Here is a 24,568-nt window from a genome sequence, read left to right as displayed (position 1 = left end):
CTGTCCAGCGACAGCGACTCATGTCTGAATGTTTCACCTCAGATGAATGAATCCCAGCTTCCTTCACAGCAGGAGTTCAAAAGAACATCAAAGTTTCCATTTCCAGACGAGCACTGAACCCTGCACATTTTCTGTTCGGTTAGTCATTTTTACCTGCAGCCTGCCGCAGTGCTTGTAATAGTAATAATTATAACCGCTTAAATGTGCAGTAATTAATTCGCTGGTGGTTTTCCCGCACTGTACACAATTCGACTGCCTACGGTAAACTGAAGTGTAAAGAAAAAAACAGCTGTTATTTTATTTTTAAAAAAAAAACCTTTATATTTACAGCCTTTGAAGAGTGAACGAGGTTAATATAATTGAAACTCACTGCAACGTGTCCAGGCTGGACCTGTTCCATTGCTTTGGTGAAGGAAGTTGCTTAAATGATTAAACATCCTGGGTGAACTGTCGGGCACAGCGGTAAAACAGCGTGTCTTCCTCATCACAAAGCGAGACCTTCCAGTAAAGGCTCACAGCACGATTCCTGCCACGCTGCTCCGTGCTTGTGGAACATGCACGTCCGAGCGATAATAGCCGATTGACTACATCTGTACAGCAGCCATCAGCCCATCGCCCCTTCATACAGCACAACAACTGTCCACACAGCAGCCTTTCTGCACCAGCGGCCCCGCTGCCCCCGCAGGGCAGGGGTGGAGGGAGAAACTGCAGCAGCAGCTGAATTCAGGTGGACTGCAGTGACGCCGGACTGTGACGGTTCACGGGAGTCTTCAGCCAGGACACCGAGGCGGCCAGAGCAGGACAGAACCCCGTTTAATATCTCATCTGCAAAACAGCTCCTCTGACAGGCCAGTAACCCCCTCTTGACCTGCCCCAGAACTGACCTGGCCCAGCCCCGCTGAGCCTCTGAGACCAGCACAGGTGCCCAGTGTAAGAACTCTTCACTGTCTTACTTCTGGAAGCTCATAGTAACCCGTATTGCCTGATGGCCCTGTCTGTTATGCTTCTTCCTTTTGTTTGCCCATAAGAGGGCAGGAGTCTACAAGGTGCGTGAGAACTGCTGTGGGAATTGATTTTAAAAACCACTCAACCTGTTCGGGGCCTGTATTTTTCACATCCGTGGGTCTATGAGCACCGAGAAACGGCCTCCTGTCGCTGAGACGGGGGTATCAAACCGGGATAGGTCTCTGTGAACTCTGGGGGGTAAACTGGATTGGTACTGGGTAAAAGAAGGCTCGCTAGCAATTCAGGTTGATGTTTGCCTTTGTGAAACCCTTCTTCCACACGCCAGGAGGAGTTCTCACCCGTGTCGGTTTCACGGGCGGAAAGCGAGCCGCTCAGTCTCGGCGGGCTCATCCCCCGTCAGGACCGTCACCACACGGATGCGACCCAGCTGTCGCTCCCGCTGCGCTGCTGGGACCGAGCTGGCGTCCCGTGAGACATCCAGAAATGCTTTCTGACTGAGCGAAACAAGAGCTTTCTGTGAGGTTCTGCGGTGAATTGCCCCCTTTCCCCTCCTCCCCCAGCCCCCCTGCCCCCCTGCAGCCCTCGAATATCTCTGGTGTGTCGTCTCCCAGTCTCCACGGGCTCAGCAGAACTGGCGAGAATGGACACACACCATCGTGAGTCGCTTCTTACGAGCTGACCCAGGCATAGCGCTGCCTGTAGGTCGTTCTCAGCCTTCTGGTGAAAGTGCCCCCCCCGTCCGGGGGCTGGAGCCGGCCTCCCTTTCCGCCAATCCCCGGGCGAGGCGGTGACGTCATGGCATCTGCGGCCGGGACGGAGGAGAGGCGGCGCCCGGCGCTGCAGCGCAGAGACCCGGCGCCCTGCGAGCCTGGAAACCCCTCGGGAGGCAGCGGGAGAAGCCGGGCTGTGTGTCCTTCTCAGTGAAAATAAAGGGGGGGGGGGTGTTGCCTTCCATTCCCATTCGCGGATTCTGTTTTCTCTCCCTCCAGCTCGCCCTGCTTTCTCCGGAGAGTGCTTGCGTCGCGGATAATATCTTGCGATCATAATTACCTGCTCTCTGCGCTGTGGGGCTGGTGCTGCAGGTTCGCCTTTGATGTGCGCGCAGATCGGCGATCAGATTACAGCCCTTTGATCACGGCCCTCCCCCGTCTTTGATCTGCGCGTAGGGCTGTTCTCCTTTCTCTGCTCGGTCTGATGGTCCGTCCGCAGTTCCGCGGGCGAGCAGATCTGCGGAGGAGCTGCTGGGTATGGTTCTGAGCTCCGAGCAGGAGGTATCGGGAAGTAGAGACGAGTGAGACAAACAAAGAGAAGTCAACGGGACCGCAGGAAGGGGGACATTTCGGGTCTTCTCGCGTTTCTCTGGTAAGACAGCGTATGTTCGTGTTGTGTATCGCGACGCCCTGATGCGAAATCACTCGCGTGTAAAGTATGTAAATATACCTGGAGAAAAGAGAAATCTGTAGCTCTTTAACCTGTGAACTTCACCCCAGACCGACTCGCACTGTAGGGTTCAAACCCTGCAACGGACCTCATATATCGCGTCTTTCCGTCTTCGCTGCGAAGTCAGCGGTGGCTGGGTGCTCTGCAATCCAAGATGCTCCTGCAGCGCTGTGAGGGACAGTTTCTGGACAGTCCTGCCGTGAAAGTCAGTCACTGCGACGGGATAAGGCGAAGAAAGGGATATTGTGTTCTAACTGCCTGCGAGTGTCGAACACATGTGCTTAGCTCGCAACATACATTCAAAACGACCCTTTGCCACAAACACGTACTGTATGGAGCCACACTGGAACATGCGCACCCGTGCTGACGCCCGTGTCCGAGCCCAAGAAGAATGATCAGATCTGGGTCGGACCTTGGTGATGCGAAGTTCTCTTCAGTGCTTGTGGGTCTCGCTGGAAAAGCGCAGTTAAATGGGCGGAAGATCAGCGTTCTGGCTAAAATGCAGTCGGAATTCTTGAAGTCTGTCGTGCAATTGGCATTGCACTCAGAACACGCAGACTGGAAGCACAGCTTGCTGCGTGGGTTTAAACATGCAACACAACACTTAAGGGCAAGACTGATATTCAGTGTGTTTTCCTTTCACGCTTGTGATGGGATTGGAAGAGCGCAGATGCAGTCTGGTCCAGGTCTGAAGGTGTAGTTTCTCAAGAGCCTATTGAAACCGACTGTAAGGACAAACGTTGCTTTCTCAGTAGTTCGTTTCGATACCGCGCTTTTAACTTTCGCTTGGGCAGCGTCAGTGTCCGGCTTTGAGATTCGCTTCAGATGGCAACAGGTGAATATTCTTGTTGCTCCGTTTTTGCAATTTCTTACTTGCAGTCCAGATTAAAAACCTGGGCGCCTACCTACTCAAGACTGAAACCGGGTCATCTTCAGACTTCAAAACGTCTCGTCGGAGTCTTGCGTTTAAGAAAGGTTTACAGAAAATCGGACGGCACGTTTAAGATAAAATAAAAAAATGTTAGTTTTAAGCCCTATACGGGAAACCCGTAAATCAGTAGAGCTGTCTGTGGATTCACTAGAGATGGGCGGCGGATTTGGACTGGGTAAACTGTCCTCAGGCAAAACTGTGAGGAGTCTTAACCGTAGTAGTAGCGGCAACCGTAACACACGTTATTGAAATGATTCGGCACAGCTGTTGATCTGACGCTTTGATTTTTGTGATGTTTTCCCTTCTCTGTCTACAGCTGCAGTCCTGTCGCCCGTGGTGCTCAATGGCCCGGACCCCGGCGCGGGACCGCCCGCACGTGCTGAAGCTGCTCCTCGCGTGCTCGCTCCTGGTGCGTCACCGGCCCCCGCGGTCGTGCTCTTGTCGCGTCTCGCTCCCCTCGTCAAACACCGAGCGCGCCCCGGGAGTTATAAAAACGTTTTGTTGAATTGCATCACCTGACAACATAGGATGTGTATTTGGGGGGGAAAGGGAAAATACCACAGTGCGCTGCACGTTAGCGCGCTTACATTTATTAAAAAAAAAAGGTTTACTTCTAAAACTGTGAGGGTTTGTATGAATGTGACATTTAGCGTGGTTTATTCTGTTTTTCAAAAGTGATATTTCCAAATTCCGTTCAGCGATTCTAAAGGCAAATTCCGTCGACACCTCGTCGTTGTTTGATATACAGTCGCTGATCATCTTGCAGCCTCAAACCCCCTTCCTAGTTACGTAGGTGGTGCCAATTTCGCTTAGGCGGTACCCCCAATTAAAAAGTAAGAACTGTTTCAAGTATTTAAGGCTGTGACCCACACTCCGGCAACAAACTGATCTCTCTTCCCAATTCTTTTTAGATTTTCATACAAGCAGAAGATCCTCAGGACTGCAGGGAACAGGAGTTCAGGGACAAGTCTGGGACGTGTGTGACCTGTGTCCAGTGCGACGCGGGACAGGAGCTGTCAAAGGTCGGTGCGGAGCCCACTAACCGGCCACGGCGCCGTGTGATCGCCGTGGATCGTTTATTCAGGTGTCCGATTCCTCCTCGATTTCGCATTCATCTTTGTCCACAGTCTTTGCGCTGCTGTGCATAGCGTGTGACGTCCACACTCTCTCGAGGCTGGAGAGTGCAGGACATCAGACTTCAGTGCCACTGTGTGCGCACATCTGCTCTACCCTGACACACTGTGAGGACGTGGTGACCGAAGACTCGCCTAACAAACCTGTATTTAAGGAAAAGTTAGAATATGCAGAATGTTTAAATCCTTTAAAGATGTCACGTTCAAAAGGACATTTCTGTGCCAACAGGACAAGCCTGTGTAGGACTGAGCTTGTCGGGGTTAAAGCTGTTCCCACTTGCTACAGGTTGTGTGGGAACCCAAAGAGATGAACTGAAAAGATCTCCTGTAGATTCCTAAAGATTGTATGACCTCTCAATTTTAAAATACTGCTCTGTAACATCAGAGCTTTCTGATTCAAGTGTTTTTTTGTGAATTCTCAAGTAAGAGAACACAGAATGGAACTGCTGATTATTCCCAGATATACTTTTATTCTTGTTCTTACTCAGCTGCAGGACTGTGGGACTTGTGTCCTCTTGGTTCTTGTGTCTCTATCGATCCACTGCTCTGCAGTGGCCAGTGTTGTGGTTTCATTGCGTTCAGTTTATTGCATAAATGTTTGAGGCAGGCTTCCCTGCTCACCCTGAAGCAAGCACTGGATTGCTGTCAAACCGTAGAGAGACGGTTCGAGAGCTTCTCTTGCCTCTTATCCCTTGTTTGTTTTAAAATTAAAGATTTGGGGTCCAGTGGTTTATGACTTTCATTGTGGTGAATTCCACATGTTAAGGTCTGGACAAAGAGTTATTTCCTGTGTTTCCTGGACATTAGTGTTTTTGTCTTCCTGATTGGATAGATCTGAGAATCATTATCTTGTCACTGCCGGCAACATCTGCAATCCATTGTGCTCCTCTTCAAAGGGAACAATAGACTCTCTCTGTCCTGTGTCAGGCACTCCGAGCTCCTCTGTTCGAGGAGCTGCACCAGCAGGGGAAGCTCTGATCTAGTCGTGGGGATGAGGCAGCCGCTGCACTTTTCCGAGCTGATTGATCTTGTCTTTCGCACAGTCCACCGAAAAATAAATCCCCAACTTTATCTCATAGGTGCAACTTTAAAATTGAATTGTGCTTTTGTGATGTCTATATCAAATAATTTGACTCACATTATTTGTAATTTATAGCAAAATAATAACTTCTTATTCTATATGACTGATGAGGGTCTTCAGGGTCATTTGTGCTTTTATCTTTTAAGAGTTGAGAAAGATGGAGTTTTCTGTTTTTGTTAAATTTGTATATGGTTCTTCCTGTTGTCGGTTCAGAATCAGATTCTTTCATGAATGGGTGGAAAGGCTCTATTCTGGATGAGTTGAAATGCCTTCTCAAAAACTACTGAGCAGTGGGCAGAGATTACTCCCACTAAATTATGAGAACTAAATTACAACTTCTGTAAGCCGGCAAGGAGATTTTTGTGAAAATAAAACATTCCTTGCCTTCTTAGAAGGTATTGATGTTACAGGGAATAATGGGATGTTTTTTACAATTTATGAGGCTTGTTTTCATTGAAGAAAAACAAGCAGAAAGAGAGTATGGTGTTAGCACACCTGTTTTATTGGGATGTATATTTATGCTTCATGTTAAATGTGAAATAGTTGCATTGCTTTGTCCAGGCTTAACACAGCCTTCATGAAATGAGAATAACCGTTATGGAGGTGGTAGTGGTGATGTATTAGATGAAAGGAACGCAAGAGCTTTAATTTCATTTGTGTTTCTCAGTGTGGGCTGTACACATGAGTAAGCGCAATTCAGCTGTTAAGCTGTTCTTTAAAAAGTCACGCCCTGGTGGTTTGATCGCGCTGTCTGTGAAACGTATTGAACCATGCACTATCAAATGGTAGCCTATTTTTAAGTAGTAAAACATATAACCCAGGCCCCTCTGTCTCTCGTATTTTCTTTACATGAGCGCACATGCAACAGATATACAGATATTTCAACCCAAGCTAAGTGGCTTTATTTTGTCTTGGCTCCAGCGTTCGAGCTGTGTGGGTAGAAAGAGCTGATGTTCTCCTGCCAAACGCTAATGGCCAGGAGTGCAGAGCTCCCAGACCCCCGCGATGTGTGTTAATAATTGGCTGCCTAATTCATCAGCGGCCAAGTAAGCTGCCAAAGAACAGTCGATGTTCAGGCCTCAGAAAAGGAGGGGGCCCTTCAGCCGAGAGCTGGCGCTGGCCGTGTGTCCTTGTTCACGCAGGGCAGGTCCTGTGCTCCTGTGTGCAACTGGAAGTGGCCGCTGTAGACGGAATCTTTTCAAACGAAAAGGGAGTATAACGTTACAAAAGCTGCAAAAAAATGATATTTGTTTGGTTTCCTGGGTTAGATTTTCCTGTCAGTCCTCTTTGTTGTTCTGTCTGTGTGCCCTCCTCCCGGGAAGAGCGGAGAGACGCTGGGAGAAGTGGGGGTGCAGGCAGCGGCTGTCGCTAGTGCAGGGAAATGGCAAAGGGATCAAGTTACTGAGCTCCAAGCACTGAGCCTGCTAGCTGGCATTAAAGGGTTGCAGGGAATGTAAGATGGCACATTGAGTTAACGAACCCGCATTGTTTTTTAGGCGCGTTCATTACTGGATCAGATGACTTGTCTCCCCTAAGGAGTCATATGATTCCTGCTTAATCTCTAAAATATCTGTGAGTCTGAACATGCTGTAACCTCTTTGAGCATGTACCTCTATTGCTCTTTGTTTCCCTTGGCTTTCTAACTAAAACTTGATCTGAGGAGAGATGAAAACTGGGACTTGCATGTACTGGCTTTTCTGTGTAGACTCGCCATACTGATATTTCACTCCAGGGAGAAATGGGGGGACAGAGATGGGCTTTTATGCAAAAACAAAAAACTTTTTTTTTTACATTTTAATTAAAAAAATAATGGAGACTACTTGTCAAGTTTTTTAGAGACTTAGTGCATTTGCTTGTTGTTCACCAAATGTTTTTTCCTTCTGAAAGAAAATTTCCTGCATTTCCTAACAGGGTGAAATTGACGAACCAGTATAGTATTTCAGTGAACGAATTGTTCTTGTGAACTTCACAAGGTTGCTCCTTACTCTTATAGCGAGCGCCCTGTCGTTTCAACATTCTTCTTGGTGTTTATGATGTCTCCTGAAGACGCTCGTTCTCGGCGATGAGCAGGCAGTGTGGGAGCCCGGCGTTGCTTCGCCAGGTGTGGGATTCCTGTCGTTAATCCCCTCTGCTTGTCTGCTTTGTGTGCCGTCTCAGCAGGGGGGCTGGACAGCTGGCAGGCAGAGGGCACTGACCACAGCAGCTGTCTGCTGCTTGTTCCCATGACCAGCCCAGCCTGTGGTCAGTCCCTGATCTGAAATACCCCACTGCTGGCTTGGAGAGTAGAGGAATGCCCAGGTCAGGCACCCACCCCTACAGCTACTGCCAGCTTGCAGAGTTTGCCCACCTGGCACCAAGCCACAAGTGACAGAAAATGCTTGACATTTTGATGGGGGCATAATCATTTGTATTGTTAAAGAAAACTTTCATGGACATTCCAAGCTGGACAAATATTCACCCCTCTGAGACCTTAAGCGTCTAATATTAAGTTGGTCCCCATTTTGCAGCAATCACAGCCTCCAGTCTTTTGCTGTGTGCTTTAACCGGCTTCGCACATCCTGCGGCTTGAATTGTCACCCAGTCGTCCTTGCTGCTCCAGCTGCTCCAGGTGGCTGGGGGGGCGGTGGTGTTCAGCAGTCTTCAGATCCTGTCGCGGATTCTCTGTTCAAGTCTGGGCTGTGACTGGACCACTCAAGGACTCTCGCCTTCTTCTTTTTCATCCACTTTGGGTTTGGGGTCGTTGTCCTGTGCCAATATGAATCTCTGTCACAGTTTCAGATCTTTCGCAGACTGGTCCAGTTTGTGCTCCAGGATCTGCCTATATTTTGCTCCTTCAACTTTGCCCTCTACTTTGACAAGCCGACTAGTTCCTGCCCATGAAAAGCAGCTCCAATACTTTATGCCACTGCTGTGCTTCACTATGGGGATGGTGTTATGTCCCTTGCCTGACTTCTCCAATGGTCCGTCCACAACTCAGCTCCCTAGTTGTTGCGTATCCCCTTCGTCTTCATGTTGCTTTGTATACAATGTCCAATGGCGAGAACTCACACAGATAGGTGTATTTAACCTTACAAGGACAGGTGTGTCCAGTCTGAGTGGTTAACTGCTTTAATTGAGCATAGGTGGATTCCAATCAACATACTGTGCAAAATCTGAAGGCAACTGGTTGAGGCAGAGCTTATGAAGGAGTGTTAATGATAAGGAGGTGAATATTTTTCGAATGAAGATTTTAAGGGTTTTTATTTTTTAATTATTTTATTAGCTCCAAATTTATAAATACATTGATATTGTCGAGGATTAGTATGGCTCAAAGGGGAAAGAAATATAAGTCTATCAAGTTTACAGCATGTAACAGTGTGGCAAAATACAATGGCAGTGAATACTTTGTACAGCCACTCTAAGTGGCCTTGTGTCCCATAGTACACTGTGGGAACAGGACCCTGCGATGGCGCTGGAGTGAAGTCAGGGAAGACTATCAGCTGAACTTGCATTGAGACGTGTCTGTATTTCCTCTTTGCTCTTGTTGCTCTTATTGGAAAATGAAGTCAACAAAAGCTTCCTGCTGTTGTACACGTTTATATATTGCTGTCCATGACTTTCAAATACATTTATTTGACTAAATTAATTGGGACATTTCAAAACGTATTCATAATACTTTAAATGCCTATTCTAAAAATCTCTATGGTTGTTTGTCTGTAGGGAGAATGTGTTGTGTTCTTAAAGAGAGCTCAGACTGAAATGGATGAAATGCATTTTCTTCCTGTTGAAAGCCTGGAAAAAACCATAGAAATGAAAATGTTCTCCTTACAATAACTCCACTTCTCATGTACAGAATTATCTGGGAGTGATCTGAACAGCTGAAAGTGAGGTCTTTTATCGCAGATGCAGAGATCCTCTGGACTGATCCAAGGGAGGCTGGAATTAGTGGAATGTATGAAATGTGTTCAAAGCTCAATGAAGAGATTTCTGAATTTTGCAGACAAAAAGATGCAAACAGTGTGTGAAAGGTCTGCAGTCTGCAGTCTGTAGACTGCAATGTCTGGTCCAGACCTACACTATTTACATGAACCAGTTCATCCTTCAGAATCATGTGCATTTTGAGAATATTACAGAGCCAGTCTTGTTCTGATTGTACTCTCTGAAGATAAGATTGCACCTTCTGCCAAGTGGAAAAACTGCACTTTAAAAAAAAAACTATATAGCTCCACATTGACTGAATTCCTGCTGAGCTCTGGCAGTCTGCACTATCGTGTGCTTTTTTTTTTAAATTTATCTCTGTGCACAGTGATATAGGTCATTATTATATGCGCTATCTAGAAGCATATTTTGTTTGCTTAGCAAATATTACGTTCCAGATCCGATTGAAAAATAAAGGAATAAAGTGGTTGACCGCGTTCCCATCTGCTGTGCAACAGCCAGGCCCTTTTTTCCTGAGCGCCATGTCTTTCTGTGACCTGCTGGCTGCTCTGGAAACCGCAGCCCGAGCCCGTCGTTCGCGCCGCGCTCCCGTAGCTCCTTGTCCCTGACGCACCTGACGCAGTCTGAGCGCCGGCCTGGAGGGGGAAGGGCTGTTTCTCAGGGTTTTAACGAAATGGGTAAAAACGGAATGGAAAAATGGTGCCGCGCATTCCAACAATTCCACAACATTCAGGGATGTCGAACTGCTCTCCGCGGGGGTGAGATTATCAGTACCATGATTATGTTTCATTGGTGGGACTCCACACGGAGAAGGTGCCCCTAGAACCAAAGGAATCGGAAAAGCAGTCAGCAGCCCTGGCTTCTGGAGGAGGTCCCGGGATCGATTGAGCGACTAGTAGCTGAATGGCCTCCTCTCGTTTGTCTAGTTCCGTTCTTGCGTTCTGTGCGCAGTCAATTCTCGCTGTGCAGCCTGCGCGGTGAGAGTCCAGGGTAGCGTGTCCCAGCTGCGCAGCTGCCCCTCTGCCACAGCCCTGAGGCGCCGCGGTGCAGGTGTGGGCCTCCTGCACCCGTCGCATGTGAAAGAAGCCGCATTCTTCCTCCGCGTGTGACAAACCCGCGTGTCTGCAGCCCCGACGCCCCCCACGCCCTCACCGCGGCCCCCCCGCTCCAGTGTGCACTGAACACCCCGCGCTTCGTTCTGTCAGACGACCCCTCCCGCTGTAGCTGAGGCTGGAGACGTGCGCTGGGCTCTCTGTGTAATTCGCTTTTCTTCCTGTGGTTCTGCAAAATTAGAAGGTTGCAATTTCCATCTTGCAGACAAAATCTGATCTGCTGAGCTGAAACCGCAGTGCTCTTTCTGAGGCGATGTATTTTTACACGTGTGTGCTCAGTCTTTTATTAGCCAGGCTTGCGTTCTTGACCAGGGGGGACAGACTGAGGAAGAGCGGTCCGGTGGATGAAATCTATTATTTGTAAAATAAATTTGATTCTTATGAACTGAAATAAGCGGGGGGGTCAATGATACAAGCTAAATTAAAAACACTGAAATACTGGTTATCATTTCCATGATTTAGTTCCCTTAAAAATGGATCAGAATGCTCTCTGGCGGTGACATGAACATTGACAGAGTAGGACTGGAGAAAGGATATAGAAATGTCATTGTCAAGCAAGCGAGCCTGCTGGATGTTTTATCTGCTTTGGAGATTAGTGCAGTGCAGAAGAAGGTTATTCAAGTTCCCAAGCCTCTCTGTCTCTTAATCTTGGTATCCCACTGTAGCCAATGAAGGTCTGAGTGCTTCTGATTTTCCAGACTCTCAAACGCTCTTCAGCATTGGTTTAGAAAGAAGACGGGACAATACCCAAGCCAGAAGCTAGCGATAATATAACAGTAGGTGTCCAAGAGGTCCTTTATCATTCAAATAGCAGGAGCTCGCAGGAATAAAGTGCAGGGCTAGATGTTGATTGTAGGCGTAAGGGAGATCATTGGTGGTGGGAGATGTGTTCTCAAAGCAGGCTGGCCTTTGTTTTGTGGAATTCTGCAACACAGGGGTCTTTATTTTGCTTTTTGTCCCCCGCGATTCGTCCGTATTCCCGTTTGTCCGTGGCCTAATCGGGGGGATGTCCTGTGCTAATCCTCTCAGGAATGTGGCTTCGGCTACGGGGAGGACGCCCAGTGTGTTCCGTGCCGGCCGAACCGCTTCAAGGAGGACCGGGGCCTGCAGAAGTGTAAGCCCTGCCTGGACTGCGCCCTGGTCAACCGCTACCTGAAGGCCAACTGCAGCACCACCAGCAACGCCATGTGTGGGGACTGCCTGCCGGGGTGAGTGGGGGGGTATCGCTTGGGCAGCCGAGAGTGCTGGAGCCAGGTGGGGTCTCCTTCTTTTACACTCGGCGCTTCTAAAAGCTGCCGAAAGCCACGTTCCACCTATTCTATTAAAACCCCCAAAGGAGGCCTGAGCCCGTTTGTCCAGCTAAAGTTAAACCGAAGAAAACTAAGAGGAAAATTTAGCACAGAGTCATCGGGACAGAGCTGCTTGTCCATCCACTTGGTTTGGAAACTAGTTTGCAGGCCTGCCTTGTTTGTTAAAAATGACGTCTGTCGCCATGAACATCGCAGACAAGCGGACTGGAAAACTGAGTGGCTTCAGGCCATTTCGCTTCATGGCGTTTTCCAAAGGCACGCCGCGCAGCGAACGAGGATCGGCTGTACCAGTGTTCAAGGGTCGTCTTGCCAACTAATAATGGATTAAACTGAGAAGTAATCCCAGGGGTTTGCTGCTGTTGTGTTTGTTCCAGGTTCTACAGGAAGACGAAGCTGAGTGGGTTCCAGGATATGGAGTGCACGCCCTGTGGGGACCCTCCGCCCCCCTATGAGCCTCACTGTGAGTGCGGTCAGCTCATTACTACATGTACAGGGTCTGGGGAGATGCACCTGCCTTCTAAATAAAACAGAATACGACCTACAGTCAAATCTCACTTCCAAAAATCCAGATTCTCCAAAGTGAATGGGAACCTATCACCCTATTCTTAAAAATGCACCCACTAACTAGGAGAGGCTGTTTTTTAACCGAGGGACTGTTTATAAAGGAAATCCGTTTCCTAAAATACGACAGAATGGCAAGCTCTCTTAACAAGGTTCAATACTAGAATCTGGTCGCTAGAATCTGGAAAGGGGCCTCTGGCCCGGCACGCGCATTCTTGGATGTCTTTCTGTCTGTCCTCTCTTCTCTCTCGGGCTCTGTCTTCTGCTTCCTTCTCTACGCCGTCTTTCTGTCCTGCTTTCTGGACTGTTGATGACTCTGAATGATTAACCACGAATTTAACTAAGGTGAATTCTGCACCATTTCTGCAGTCACGAGCGATTCAGGGTCTGCGTGGGAAAAATGGGTTTGCGGGCTTGTGGGTTTAGCCATGGAGTGTGACTTCCCAGTGGTCGCCGAGCTAGCAGCCGGCCGAGCGCAGATCTGGCAGGACCTGTGTGGAGCAGCAGAGCCAGATCTGGCACTCCTGCAGGAGTTCTGGGAAGCTGTCTGGATTGAAACGGGAAAATTACTGCAGTTCAGTGAATCCTGCAATGGAAAATCTGAGAAGTGTGAAGGGTTTGAAAAGATTTGAGGATTTTGTGTTGCAAGACATCCCTGCGTAAGTGTCCCAGAGCCGCCTCCTTCTGGAGTCTTTGGGATTTGAGTTCAAGGTTCGACTCACTTTTAAAAAAAAATCACCAGGTGCTTCTGTCTAGAGCCAGTTAAGCAATGTAGCAGTTTGTAAAACCTAAGAAAAGGTATTACAGAGAATGGAGCTGTTTTCATTCCAAATGATTATGCCTCATTAATGTTCAAGTGTACTGCCTGAATGTGTTGGCCTCCCCTGTGTCCCAGTAGCAGGCTTATGGTCTTCTAATCTTGGAAGGTTTCGATCTTTAAAGGAGGGAAGGCTTGAACATTCATGGAGAAAAATGGCAGCTGTGTTTTCTGAATGAATGAATCAGACCTGCTGTAGTACCCCTATAATTCTCACAATTTGTAACCCCTACCATGCAGAAGTCCTTACAGGAGTGATTTTATTGTAGGTCGTAAAAAAACAACGGGTAGACTATTTCATAAGTCACACCCCAGAGGCAAATGTGCAACTTTACATAAAGCAGTAAATCTTGGCAGCACGGCAGAGACCTTGGGTCTTTAGAAGTGAAAAGGCTTAAATTATATTCACACTGTTCATCTTGGCCTGTTCTGGATGTGTTTTAAGAACACAGTTTTCTGAACGTCCAGATGAGACCTCCTGGTGTTGCACTTGAAGTGGACTCCTGGAACTCGAGCAGAAACTTGACCGTTGTTTACAACTTCCCATCGACAGAGCTGAGAGGGGCACCTTTCTCAGTGTGCTGCCCAGGAGCCAGTCCCACAGCCTTCCAGTTTGGAGTTTACAGCCCTAACTACTCTTCTACACTGCTGAAAATATACCAAAACATCTCAAATTCAGCTTGTGTTTGCTTGTCTAGCAGTTCGTTGTTTTCAGCCTGACTCGCACCCTTTTCTCTCCCACCGAATGCTGGCGACTGGGGGTTTCCCTGCTTGCTAATGGCCCGGTGCCTAAAACTAGCACCCAGGTGAGAGAACAGCGGGCTTGAAGAGAGACAGCAAGCAGTGCTGGTACAACACGTTGCACAGGTCATTGATTGGTTAATGCAGTGAAAATTAGTCTTGCCAGTAAAAAATATATCACTGGCCAAATCAAATCATGGATTTGGATCATGGAGGGGAGGAACTGTTTTCCCTGTGGTTCCTGTAAAGCAGTCATGTACAGCTAATAGAGCTGAACGAGGGGGAGAAAAAGTAAAGTTTTTTTTAAAGATTTTGATCTACAGAAAGAACTTTGTTTCCCCAGATTCTGAGGGCATGCTTTTTCCAGTAGGTGCCAGTAGGTGTTTGCTGGTGTTTTAGGAGCCCCGAAATAGCCAGGGATTGAAGCTGATTTTGGAACAACATCTCTTTCTTCTTAGGAGGGGCATCTTCTAGTTGTGTTTAGTTTCTAATCAATAAGGAGACTTCAGATTATGTTTTGCATCATGTTGTTTACATGATTTCATTGGGCTTGGCTATGCTTCACTCTGATATTACCATAGTATGCCACAGATGTTTTCTGGTAGACTGGATTGGTACTGGCAACTTCCTGCCTGCACTCCCAGCAGTGACCAAAGGTGTCGCTCTGGAGACCTGCCTCCCTTTCATGAAGATTCCCCCCACACAGTGAAATTTCCAAAAGCCTGTTGTTTGGTCCTAACAGGTGTGCCTGCTTGTAACACATAACCTCCAGTCTTGTCTGGTGTATGGAAATGTATAATAACACTCAAGGAATTCTTCGACGGGGACTTAACTGTGGCACCAGGGAGTTGGTGCCCAAGAGTTCAATGGATGATTTTAATAAGCTAGGAGCAGCATACATTCATCTGCTACAACTGCACACACAGCTGCTGAGCACTCTTTCACCGGGATCCTAGACTTACCTACTTTTTTGTGTTGGAAACATTTGTGTTTCCTCCTGAAGTTAAACAGAAAAAAGCATTTGTCTTCATAACTGGCTTTTCTGCCTAAACTTGAAATGGAACACAATTGTGATCTTCAAAGGATTCAGGGATTTAACAAATAGATAATTAAACAAAAGGAATTTTATCTTTATTCATTTAGTCTCACTCCACCCTCTACTAGAAGCTAAAATACACACAAAGGTTTTCAATGATCTGTTCATGAGAACTTTCCACTTAAATTTGGTCAACTGGAAAAAACAGTTTCTCCAGTCAAGCAGGACCATAAATGATGGATATGTTTTCTTTGAAAGTGTAAGAGCTTGCACATTACTGTTTTATAAATTTACCTGTGCCTTTTCACAAGAGCTAAACAGTGAATTGGCTGTTTCCTTTGTGCATTAAGGAATATGTGGGTAAGACAGGAGAACAATTTCTGTTTGTTTTCAGAACTCAATGACCTGTGTTCAGCTCCCTTGTGTGCAAGACAAAGAACACAGGTTTGGGAATGCACTAAGACATTATTGATTCTTACTCTCCTATTTGCTGTGTAGCATTTTGTTTCAAAACCCCCTTTCTTATATCTTTCTTACATCTGCTTATCATTGCCCTGCTTTCACTAATAATTCATCTCTGAAAGGAAGTAATAGTTAGGAAAAATGGTTTTGATTTAAATGTGTGTGTTTGCAGTGGCAGGACTCCTGGCAGCCTTCAGTGTTGCAGCCTTTTTCAATTTATCTGTAATTCGCTCTAAAACTGTGCTTAGATCTTCCAGACATCATCATGTGGGTCTAGTCACAGCTGTGGTGTTTAAAGAGATCTTGATACTTAGTGCTTCAAAACAAACACAAAAGCACTAAATGGGCCCAGATCACATGGAGAATGTGATTGAAGAAAATTCTCAAGTTCTCTTGCTAGGTGTTAACACATAAGCTGTTAATTTGAAATACACATGTTTAAGTGTGATATAAACCATGCATTTATCAAAACTACATCTTGTGTATCTTTTCTTCTTTGCCCTGATCAGGAATGTAGTAAGGTGGGAGATGCTTGTGGCATCTGTGCCACTCAGGAGCACAAAAACAAGAAAATTGTGCTGAAACGGGTGAGAAAGTAAACCGTTTCTGTGGGGAGACTGATTTTCACATTCTTTCGCTGTGGAATCCCAGCTGCCTTTATCCCCTCAAGGCAGATTTAGATCACACTCTGCTCTTCCTCAGTGTGTTTCTTCATTTGAACAAATACATCAAAAATAAAGGAGAAGATCCAGAAGCAGTTATTCAGCCCCTCCGCACTCCTAATTGATATGGCCTCAAACTGCAGAGCTTTTGTGATTTATCTTTTATAGGCCGGTGCAGGGAATGTTACAATCAAAGCACTTTTTTTAAGGAGTGTTGCTCAGAGATACGATCAGCAGGTGAATGTTCTTTCATGGTTTCTCCTTTATCTGTGTTTGCTGCAGGTGTGATGGCCTGATAAATGGGAATGTTGTAGCTGAAACTAGTTTACAGAAAGTTGAGCCCTGGTGGTGGTTTATTAGACATCCTTTGTTTGACCTTTTTATTTATGTCTGTGCTGCGCAGTCCAAATGAGAAAACACAAAAGCTCACACATGCTTTCTGGAAGACGTTGTACCCTGCTATGTGGTTTTGCATGATGTGTAAACCCATATTTCTGATAAGAGACATCCTGTCATCAGGTTATTTATATGGGGGCTGGTTAGCTGTGCCTCTGTTCCATGTGAACAGTGCACCAGAACTATTACTATGTAGCCTGAGCTTATCAGATCTCAGAAACTAAGTGAGACCAGAACTGGCCAGTATTGGGATGGAGACCTTGGAAAAGCAGGCTGCTGTAAGTAGTATTGGTGGACCAGTAGGTGGTGCTCTTCCTTCTACGTCCAGATGGCCAAACCAGTGGCACAGTTTCATGTCCAGGGGCACTGGTGTAGAAATTTGAATGAGAAATTAAACTGAGGTCCTGGCTACGTGGACATTAAATGTCCCGTGACGTGCTTGGTTAAAGCAGTGAGGTAAACCCTGGTGTCCTGAGGCTCAATCTGGCATCCATCAAGAACTGTCCCTCAAGAAATGTCTGCATTCTCCCCCCTGTGGCTGCTGTGGGTCACCCAGGTGGGGCTGTACCTTCAGCCTGGAGCTAATTCTGCATGAAGTAATGAAAGCTCTTATGTAGAAGAGAAAGTGTACTTGAACTTGCCCAGTACGATGAGATCTTTGTCAATGGTCTTTAATGCAATTGGACAGTGTCATTGTTTTGGTGAAATGTATTCTGAAATTCCAGTGTTCACTCTGTCAATGTCTAATAATCAAGGATACCTCACTGTTGCTTTTATGAACTGACTGGATGTGGGGTTAGGAGCTCATGCATGACAATAAGAATTATCATGAAGAATTGCTCCTATGTCCTTGTAAGAGACTCTTCTGTGCTTTTTGAGCAGACTGGTATACACTGTAGTGGGAAAGTGAAGTGATTACAAAAATCTGTGCTTGCAGATGCAAGTTGCCTTGTGGGATACCAAGCGATTGCAAAAAAGGGTGTGGTGGTTTTTGAACTGATTCTCATGAGATGTTGATTAAGTGTGTTTTTTTTCCTTTAAGATGTTGTCAGTCGACTCATTTAAATGCTGTAACCCTAATAAGCAGTTTAGTCTTGCAATGATGTTTTATTTTACTGCTTTAGCTGTGTTAAATCGGAAACTCCAGGACTGCGTTCAGCAGTGGAGTTTGGTATGGCAGCCTTCTTCGAGGTTAAAACGTGCAAGGCTAAGTAACAACAGTTCTAGGCAGCAGAGAATTTCAAAGACAGTGATGCTTTTTTAAAAATGTTCTTCAAATGATTTCTAAGAACAAAGACAGCAGAAAATGAGAGCAGAGCAAAGTGTGATAGGTGGCGTCTCTGAGGATGGGGTTTCTGGGACGGCCCTCAGTTGACCTTCCTTCTTTGTTCATCTCAAATCTTGTTTTAATAAGCTCTTATCACTCTGTTTGTGTACACTACAGTAAATGCATTTAACTATTAGCAGTGCAGAGAGATGCGGTACCTGTGGTTCAAGATTCACAGGTTTAGCTTGTAAATTAATGCACACTATTTTACAACTAGTTCTTTTCATGTTTTTTGACATATCTGGAATGTTTTTTTGCCAGTGGAATGTTCAAATATTCTTATCCGTTAAAGCAGAATATCACAGTGCCTGTGCCCAGGCTAAAGTAATGTTTACATTGCATGACAAAGAGTGTTTGGAATCTAAAGGCCAGATCTAGCTTTGCTCAATGATTAATCTACTGCAAAGCAAACACGAGATGAAGGGGGGATTGAAAACGACATTTTGCAATTCAGAATGGTTCTTTCCTTCGTTGTATTTTTTTGTACCATTTTGCAAACACTCCTGTTGCACTAGTCGAGTGGAGGCATGGGAAAAGCACCCAGCTGGATTGTTTACTTAGTGTTGCCAGCAGTGGTTTTCTGTGAGGCACAGGCCTGCTGTGTCAGAGCCCCACTGTTACCCCTGCTCTCCAGATCTGACCGAACCCAGTGAGATACCTGACACAGCCGAGTGGCAGCTGTAATGCTAGCTATGTTGGGCCAAGGTGAGCTGACTGGGAATGTCTAGTGAAGCAAAACTGATTCAAGATGCCCTTTACATGACCCTTATCATTTGTGATTCAGCCTTCTCCACACAATACGCTATGCCCACTGATCTGAGAGCCATTTCAATACTTCAGCAGGGTGCTCATATCCTGGGGCAGGGGGCTGTAAAAAGTCACATCCTGGAGGAAAAGGGAAAAGGATGCAAATGTTAAAGGTGCTCTCAGGTGCAGAATGGTGCTGAGTGAGATTACAAAAATATAGGAGGGGAACACCAAATCGTGCATTACTGGAGAGCAGCAGTACCCCACTGCACAGCACCCAGCGGGGGAACACGCTGTACCCCACTGCACAGCACCCAGTGGGGGAGAGGGCAGCTACTGCATCTCTCCAGCTAAAGGAGGGGGTGACTAGGAAGGTCAGGTGGCCCCAGAGCCCAGAGTGGAATTGAGCCAGGTCACCAGGGCTAATGAGGAGCAGCACTGACTTCCTGCCACACTTCTCCAGTCGCAGACGCACGGCTTAGTGTTCCAGCCGTCTTTGAAGCCCCACGGGTTTACATTATCCAGACCTTTTTAAAAAAAGGCATCTCCTCTACCCTGTCATTAACTAGAAAAGCTTCCTTGTTTTTCCCAGAAGTGGTTTTGGTGAGCGAGAGGTGGTTAAATTTGATATTGTTTGGCTGGCGAAGTCCTTGTAAATAAACAAAACTGTAACTTGTAGATTGAAACCATGATGATGAGATTGTGTCTAATTGGTGTGCATGCGTGCTTGTGCTTGCAGTTCCTGGCAGAATCAAGACGTGGCCAGAGAGTCCACTTCTGCTTTTCCTTCAAATATGTGATTTGAAAAATATCTCCCAGAGAGGAGCCTGTGCCCTGAGGAGTAGATGTGAATTATTCTGCTTCTCAGGTTAGAAAAGGGGGTGGTCTACAGGTACCTTGACAGTACAGGAATCCTTTGTGCAGCCCTGTAAGGCACGCTTTGTAAACTGGTTGATACGAATTCATATAATTACACCTAATGTATTGAAGCAGGATGTGACTGGATTACAGGCTCTTCTCTGCCTTTTTTCAAAATTCAGATCTTTACAGATTAAAAGCACTGCTAAATAACAAGACTTTCAAGAAGATGATGTTTGAGGAATCGGTTTCAGGTTCGTGTTTGACATGTCTGTGCATGGAGTAAGGGTCAAGTCGGACCAGCTGCAGAAACTTGCCCTCTTGACACTTCTGAAAACCCACAATGCCGAGTGTGTGACTGGCCTGAGGTCTCAGTCAGACCCCCTCTCTCTGGATCGCGGGAAAACTGGAGCCTTCCCCAATCAGAACAGGCTGGAAAACAGTAGCTTCACTAATCATGTCCATTCATTCTGGCCTTTAAGCCTTTAAAAATAAATACTGCACTAATCTTTGGTGACGGGGAGAAATCTTTGCTGGCATCGGAATTCACTGTATTGATCTTATGTGTGTCTGCAATCAAGCAGTTTTCATTAACCACGTGATAAACATCTTGGCTATATTTGTCGTGGTAGAATGTGGATAGTTAACATGTTGGGCTTCACGGTGAGGCAGTGTCAGCGCAAGTGTTGAGGCCCAGGCTGTACCTGCAGACAGCAGGCAAGTACACTTGGCAATGGGTAGTGTACTAGGTGTTAGTACTGAGGGACAGGAAACCGAACTGATTCAGTGCACAGGGTTGAAGTGGTTAGTGAGAGAGGCCAGGAGTGTTTGTGAGAGGAAATGCCGTGAGCCACAGTGGGGGAAATATTTTACCCCTAGGAACTCGAGGTTAATTTCCACCATGTCAAAGATCGCGAAGAAGGCAGTGGGGTTGAATTCCTGTGGATGTGTAGGTCAGGCATTGTGACTTACACTTTGCTTATGGGATTCTGTCTTTATTTTGACTTTGTTTTTTTATGTTTTCTGAAAAGCTTTTCACTTAGATCTTTTTTTTTCTGGAATAAGGTGTAGTTCGTCCGTATTGTATATGGAAACACGATTGGTCTGTACCTGTGCGAGGGAGGCGAGAGTCGAGCCAGAGAACAGGAACAGAGAGGGGTGAAGTTCAGCCCTGCAGGAGAGGGGCATGGCTGACGGTGTGCCGCCTCTGTCCGCAGGCAGCAGCCGCGTGAACCTGGTGCGGATCTCCTCCCCGGCGTCCAGCCCGCGCGACACCGCCCTGGCCGCCGTCATCTGCAGCGCCCTGGCCGCCGTCCTGCTGGCCCTGCTCACTCTCTGCGCCATCTACTGCAAGAAGCAGCTGCTGCAGAAGAAGCCCAGCTGTAGGTCTTCTCCCGTCCCCGCTGCCTGTCCAGGGTCGCAGATCTCTGCGCCGTCCACGTCCACTCAGCAGCGTGCGCACTGCCAGAAGTGACAAACGTGACCACAGGCTTCTTTATGTACTTTTTTAAGCTCAGCGGAGGATCCCATTTTAAAGTCCTCTGCTTTATAACATACCAGCACTAACCACAGTCTCGCGCCTGCCTGTCTGTGTGCACAGGGACGTCAAGAGCCCCGGAACCCCCCTGCAGTGGCGCGGAGCTGTCGTGCTTCGAGAGGCAGCAGGGCCCCGAGTTTTCTCTGCGAAGCTGTTGCCACTGCCACCAGGATACGGCTCAGGCACGCGGTGAGTCCAGTGCCCAGAAACTCTGCCCCGGCCTTTCCTTTACCTCCCTGCAAGGGACGTTCCGTCAGGCTGCGAATCCGGGACCGTCTGCCCCGTGTCTTGCCAGGGGTGCGCGGGCTAAACCACAGCGCCACCAGGTGACGGCTTTGGGATGGAACTCCTGACTCAGATCGGCTTCATGTGAGGCCAGGAGACCTGGTGGGAAAGCTGCCTGAGAAGCCCAGGGTAGAAAAGGAGACTTAATAAAATAATGTTTGTGCAGGGAGTGGGGGGTGATTGTAGGGCTGTTGGCTCTGGGCTTCCACACTTCTTGACTCGTGACCCTTAACTCGGGCAGGTCCCGTTCACCTGATCCCATCCCTGTGCTGCGAGGAGACCTGCAGTCTGGGCTGCAGCAGCAACAGCTGTCCCTTCCATTCCCAGAACACGCTGGATGTAGGGTGAGTGTAGCTTTATTCTGTACTGGCAACAGCGATACATTCTGCATCAAGTGTCCAAGCATCTGCTAAGGCTGCTGGAAAGAGGGTCTGGAAAACAAGGACCACAGAGCTTCAAAGAAACATGTATGAAGTCATTAGAGAAGTGAAGGTGAATGTCTGACTGTACAGTCTGTAAACTGCAGGTTACCAGCTGCAATTGTAGAATAAATCATGATTTCATCTGCTTTTTCCTGGTCTTTGCTAAGTGTCTGTAAAAGAGCTGGCCAGTCCTTGTCCTGGAGGGAGGGCGAGCTGGCAGGTTTTCGAGGGCTCCTGGCCCTGGCGTGTGAGAAGCTGGCAGAAAGTGTTCAAATGGTCCAGTTAAGCCAATAATTAGCCGATTGGAGTGAAGTCCTGCAGGCGCACGCACTGCTCGGGCCCAGAGCGTACATGCCTGCGCTCGGTGCTCGGTGGCGAAACAGACATTCTCTGTTACAGAACAGCTTTCAGGAGAAATCCCTCAGCCAGAGGCATGGGCTGTGGTTCGAGTTAAAGAAGCAACACGCTGTGTAAGGCTGCCTGATTTACGGTTTTGCAGGAACGTGGATCCTGTGGAAGAGCATGTCCCAGCCTCCCCGAGAGCCCGGAGCCGCTCTCCCGCCGGAGGGCGTGCGGACGCGTGGCCGCTGAGGCGCGTCTCTGCCGCCAGCGACAGCCTCAACCTGTCCCGGGCCAGCCTGCAGGACGCAGAAAGGAACGAGGAGACCATAGAGGCAGGATTCGCCCTGGCAGGAGCGCCCCCTGCAGGCTGGCGGTTCGGCGTGCCCCTGGACTCTCCAGCCGGGGAAGGGGGGCCCTTCCCAGAGCGCGGAGTTTGACGGGTGAGTGTATTAAACAACCCATGAACACTGTCAGCTCTGTTAGTATGTGACACAAGGACGCAGTGCAGATTGCTTGGAAAGGCCTGTTTGATGGCAGTGGCTCTGGACCAGCTCCACCGCTCACTTCCGCTGGAGTCTTCATAGACACACAGCAGGCGCTCATGCCTGGAAGGAGAGAGGCTGTCCTGACAGTTTCCCAGCAGGACCGCCTGGCAATGCCAGCGAGAGGCTGCAGAACCCCGACCCTAACTGCAGAGGAAGACAGCGAAACGGTAGAGATGCTGGCTGTAGCTCCGGCTGCTGGGATTTCAGGCTGTACCTTAACGGAGCAGTTTTGAAGGCCGGCTTGTCATTGGGTTTGATTGATTCCTGGAGCAATTCATGTGCCAGGATGCAGGAAACACCTGTGATTGACCAGGCCTCTGTGGAAACTGAAATGAGCCGTAAAACTCTTGAGCTGTTCACCTCTGGCACAGTCCGGCCCTGGCCACTGCCACACAGTCCTGTGAAACATCTGTACATTTCTAAAACTGTTCCCAAGTACAAGAGGCAGGATAGATTTTTAAGCACTAATCTAAAATTGTTTTCAGGTTTCCATCTGTATTTAAAAGTGAATGGGTTTGCTTAGAAGCACTGTAAACAAATAGCACCTCTTTCAGGTTGTCCTACGTTTTTTCTGAGGTGCCTTTGTCTGCTTGTGTATTTTCAGATGAAAAAAAGCACACTGTCTCAGGTATCCATTCCCAAAACCTCTCAAGGTGTATAATGTCTGTTCTGTCCGTCTTTCCCCCAGGCTGATATCAGAGAGAGGCCTGGCGAAGAAGATGCAATGAGACCCAGTTTTAGATCGGACTGCCAGTGCATGAACCCTTTCAGAGGAAAGCAAGGGGCACAGTCTTCTCAGGCCCTTGAGCTCTGCAGCCTTCCTCACGCCATCTGAAGAGACTCTGTAAATACACACAAAGGAATGAGCTTCCCTGTGACCCTGCAGGAGTCATGACTGAAATACTGAAGGGCCAATGGCTGGTCAGGGCAAGGGACCAGCCCAAATAAAGTGCAATGAAGTTGAAAGGAGACTGTTTGCTTTGTGCCAGTGGTGCAAGCCTTGCTAAGTCAATAGAAGAAAGCTGTTATTCTGTATTTGATGTTCCAGCATGAGAATGTTCCACACCTAGTCCACTTGATTGCTTGGGTAGGAAAGTTGTCTGGGACATTTTTCAATGGGCAGTTGAATGTGTTATGTTACACGCTTTGTTAAAAGTGAATAAATCAAAACGGCTCTTGAAAGGATGAAAAGACCCAGCTCGCATAATAATCCTCTCCAGCAAGCTAATGCACTGAAGCTTGAGAAAAATACTGGAGGTGGAAGGGCCACTGGGGAACATTTGCATACGGTACACATCTGTTTTATTGTAGATATTGTAATATAGAAAATAGATGGTCAATATTTTTGTAATGCAGAGTTCAGTGCCCAGTACAACCTACAGGTCTTGCTATCTGCTCATAAGTAGTGAAAGTGTTTGGCTTGTGTACACCTTTTCAATGAATCTACACACTTTGTGCATTTTTCAATAAAGTCTGCAAACCATGAATCAGACTTCAAAGAGCTACTTTGTCTCAGATCCTACAGAGGCCTAACAAGTTTTGGTGTTTCTTCATTCAGTGTTTTTTTTAACCCACGTCTGTTGATATTATTAACATTAATTGCTGTCTGTGATCCCCCCATCATGACTTCCAAACATGCTTGCATCAGGACATCACGGTTTCCCTGCCTGGGAAGGCTTCAGGAAAACTCAGACAGTACCCCGCACACCTGCTAACAAAATAAACACTGATGCAGAATGAAGCATCTGATTAGGCAAATGTGAAGATGACAGGTCACATTTCTCAGGACTAAATGTAAGAGGAAAAAATAATCTAAGTCTAGTTTTAGGGGAAACAGCTTTTATAGCACAATTTTTGAGCACACTTTAAAAATTATGTAAAAATCTGTCAGATGTGAAGTTTTTCAGAAAGCACCCCAATAACCCAAGGTGTAAATTTC

General features: G+C 47.2%; 1 protein-coding gene across 2 annotated transcripts; it reads left to right on the top strand.

Annotated features, from left to right (window-relative positions):
* The first annotated feature begins 1,768 nt into the window (after positions 1-1,768).
* Positions 1,769-24,116, top strand: LOC148657739 (tumor necrosis factor receptor superfamily member 19-like). 2 transcript variants are annotated; one of them, XM_088638409.1, is made up of 10 exons: positions 1,769-2,328; positions 3,654-3,746; positions 4,249-4,359; positions 11,611-11,789; positions 12,266-12,351; positions 20,716-20,880; positions 21,099-21,224; positions 21,562-21,664; positions 22,242-22,524; positions 23,318-24,116. In XM_088638409.1, the coding sequence occupies exons 2-9, from the start codon at positions 3,681-3,683 to the stop codon at positions 22,519-22,521; spliced, it is 1,116 nt and encodes a 371-aa protein (XP_088494535.1). In that variant the 5' UTR covers positions 1,769-2,328; positions 3,654-3,680; the 3' UTR covers positions 22,522-22,524; positions 23,318-24,116. The 2 variants fall into 2 exon arrangements, with proteins under 2 accessions (XP_088494535.1, XP_088494536.1); XM_088638410.1 differs by lacking the exon at positions 1,769-2,328 and adding an exon at positions 2,857-3,241.
* The last annotated feature ends 452 nt before the right edge of the window (positions 24,117-24,568 follow it).

The sequence above is a fragment of the Lepisosteus platostomus genome, chromosome 7 (assembly GCF_059453375.1).
Source record: "Lepisosteus platostomus isolate fLepPlt1 chromosome 7, fLepPlt1.hap1, whole genome shotgun sequence".
NCBI classification, from domain to species: domain Eukaryota; kingdom Metazoa; phylum Chordata; class Actinopteri; order Semionotiformes; family Lepisosteidae; genus Lepisosteus; species Lepisosteus platostomus.
This window is presented reverse-complemented; position numbering and strand designations above follow the sequence as displayed.

Excerpts from the sequence above, each read along its gene's own strand:
- LOC148657739 (XM_088638409.1), top strand. The coding sequence starts at position 3,681 with ATGGCCCGGACCCCGGCGCGGGACCGCCCGCACGTGCTGAAGCTGCTC. Across the intron at positions 3,747-4,248 it reads TCCTCGCGTGCTCGCTCCTG|ATTTTCATACAAGCAGAAGA; the intron begins GTGCGTCACCGG and ends AATTCTTTTTAG. Across the intron at positions 12,352-20,715 it reads GCCCCCCTATGAGCCTCACT|GCAGCAGCCGCGTGAACCTG; the intron begins GTGAGTGCGGTC and ends CTCTGTCCGCAG.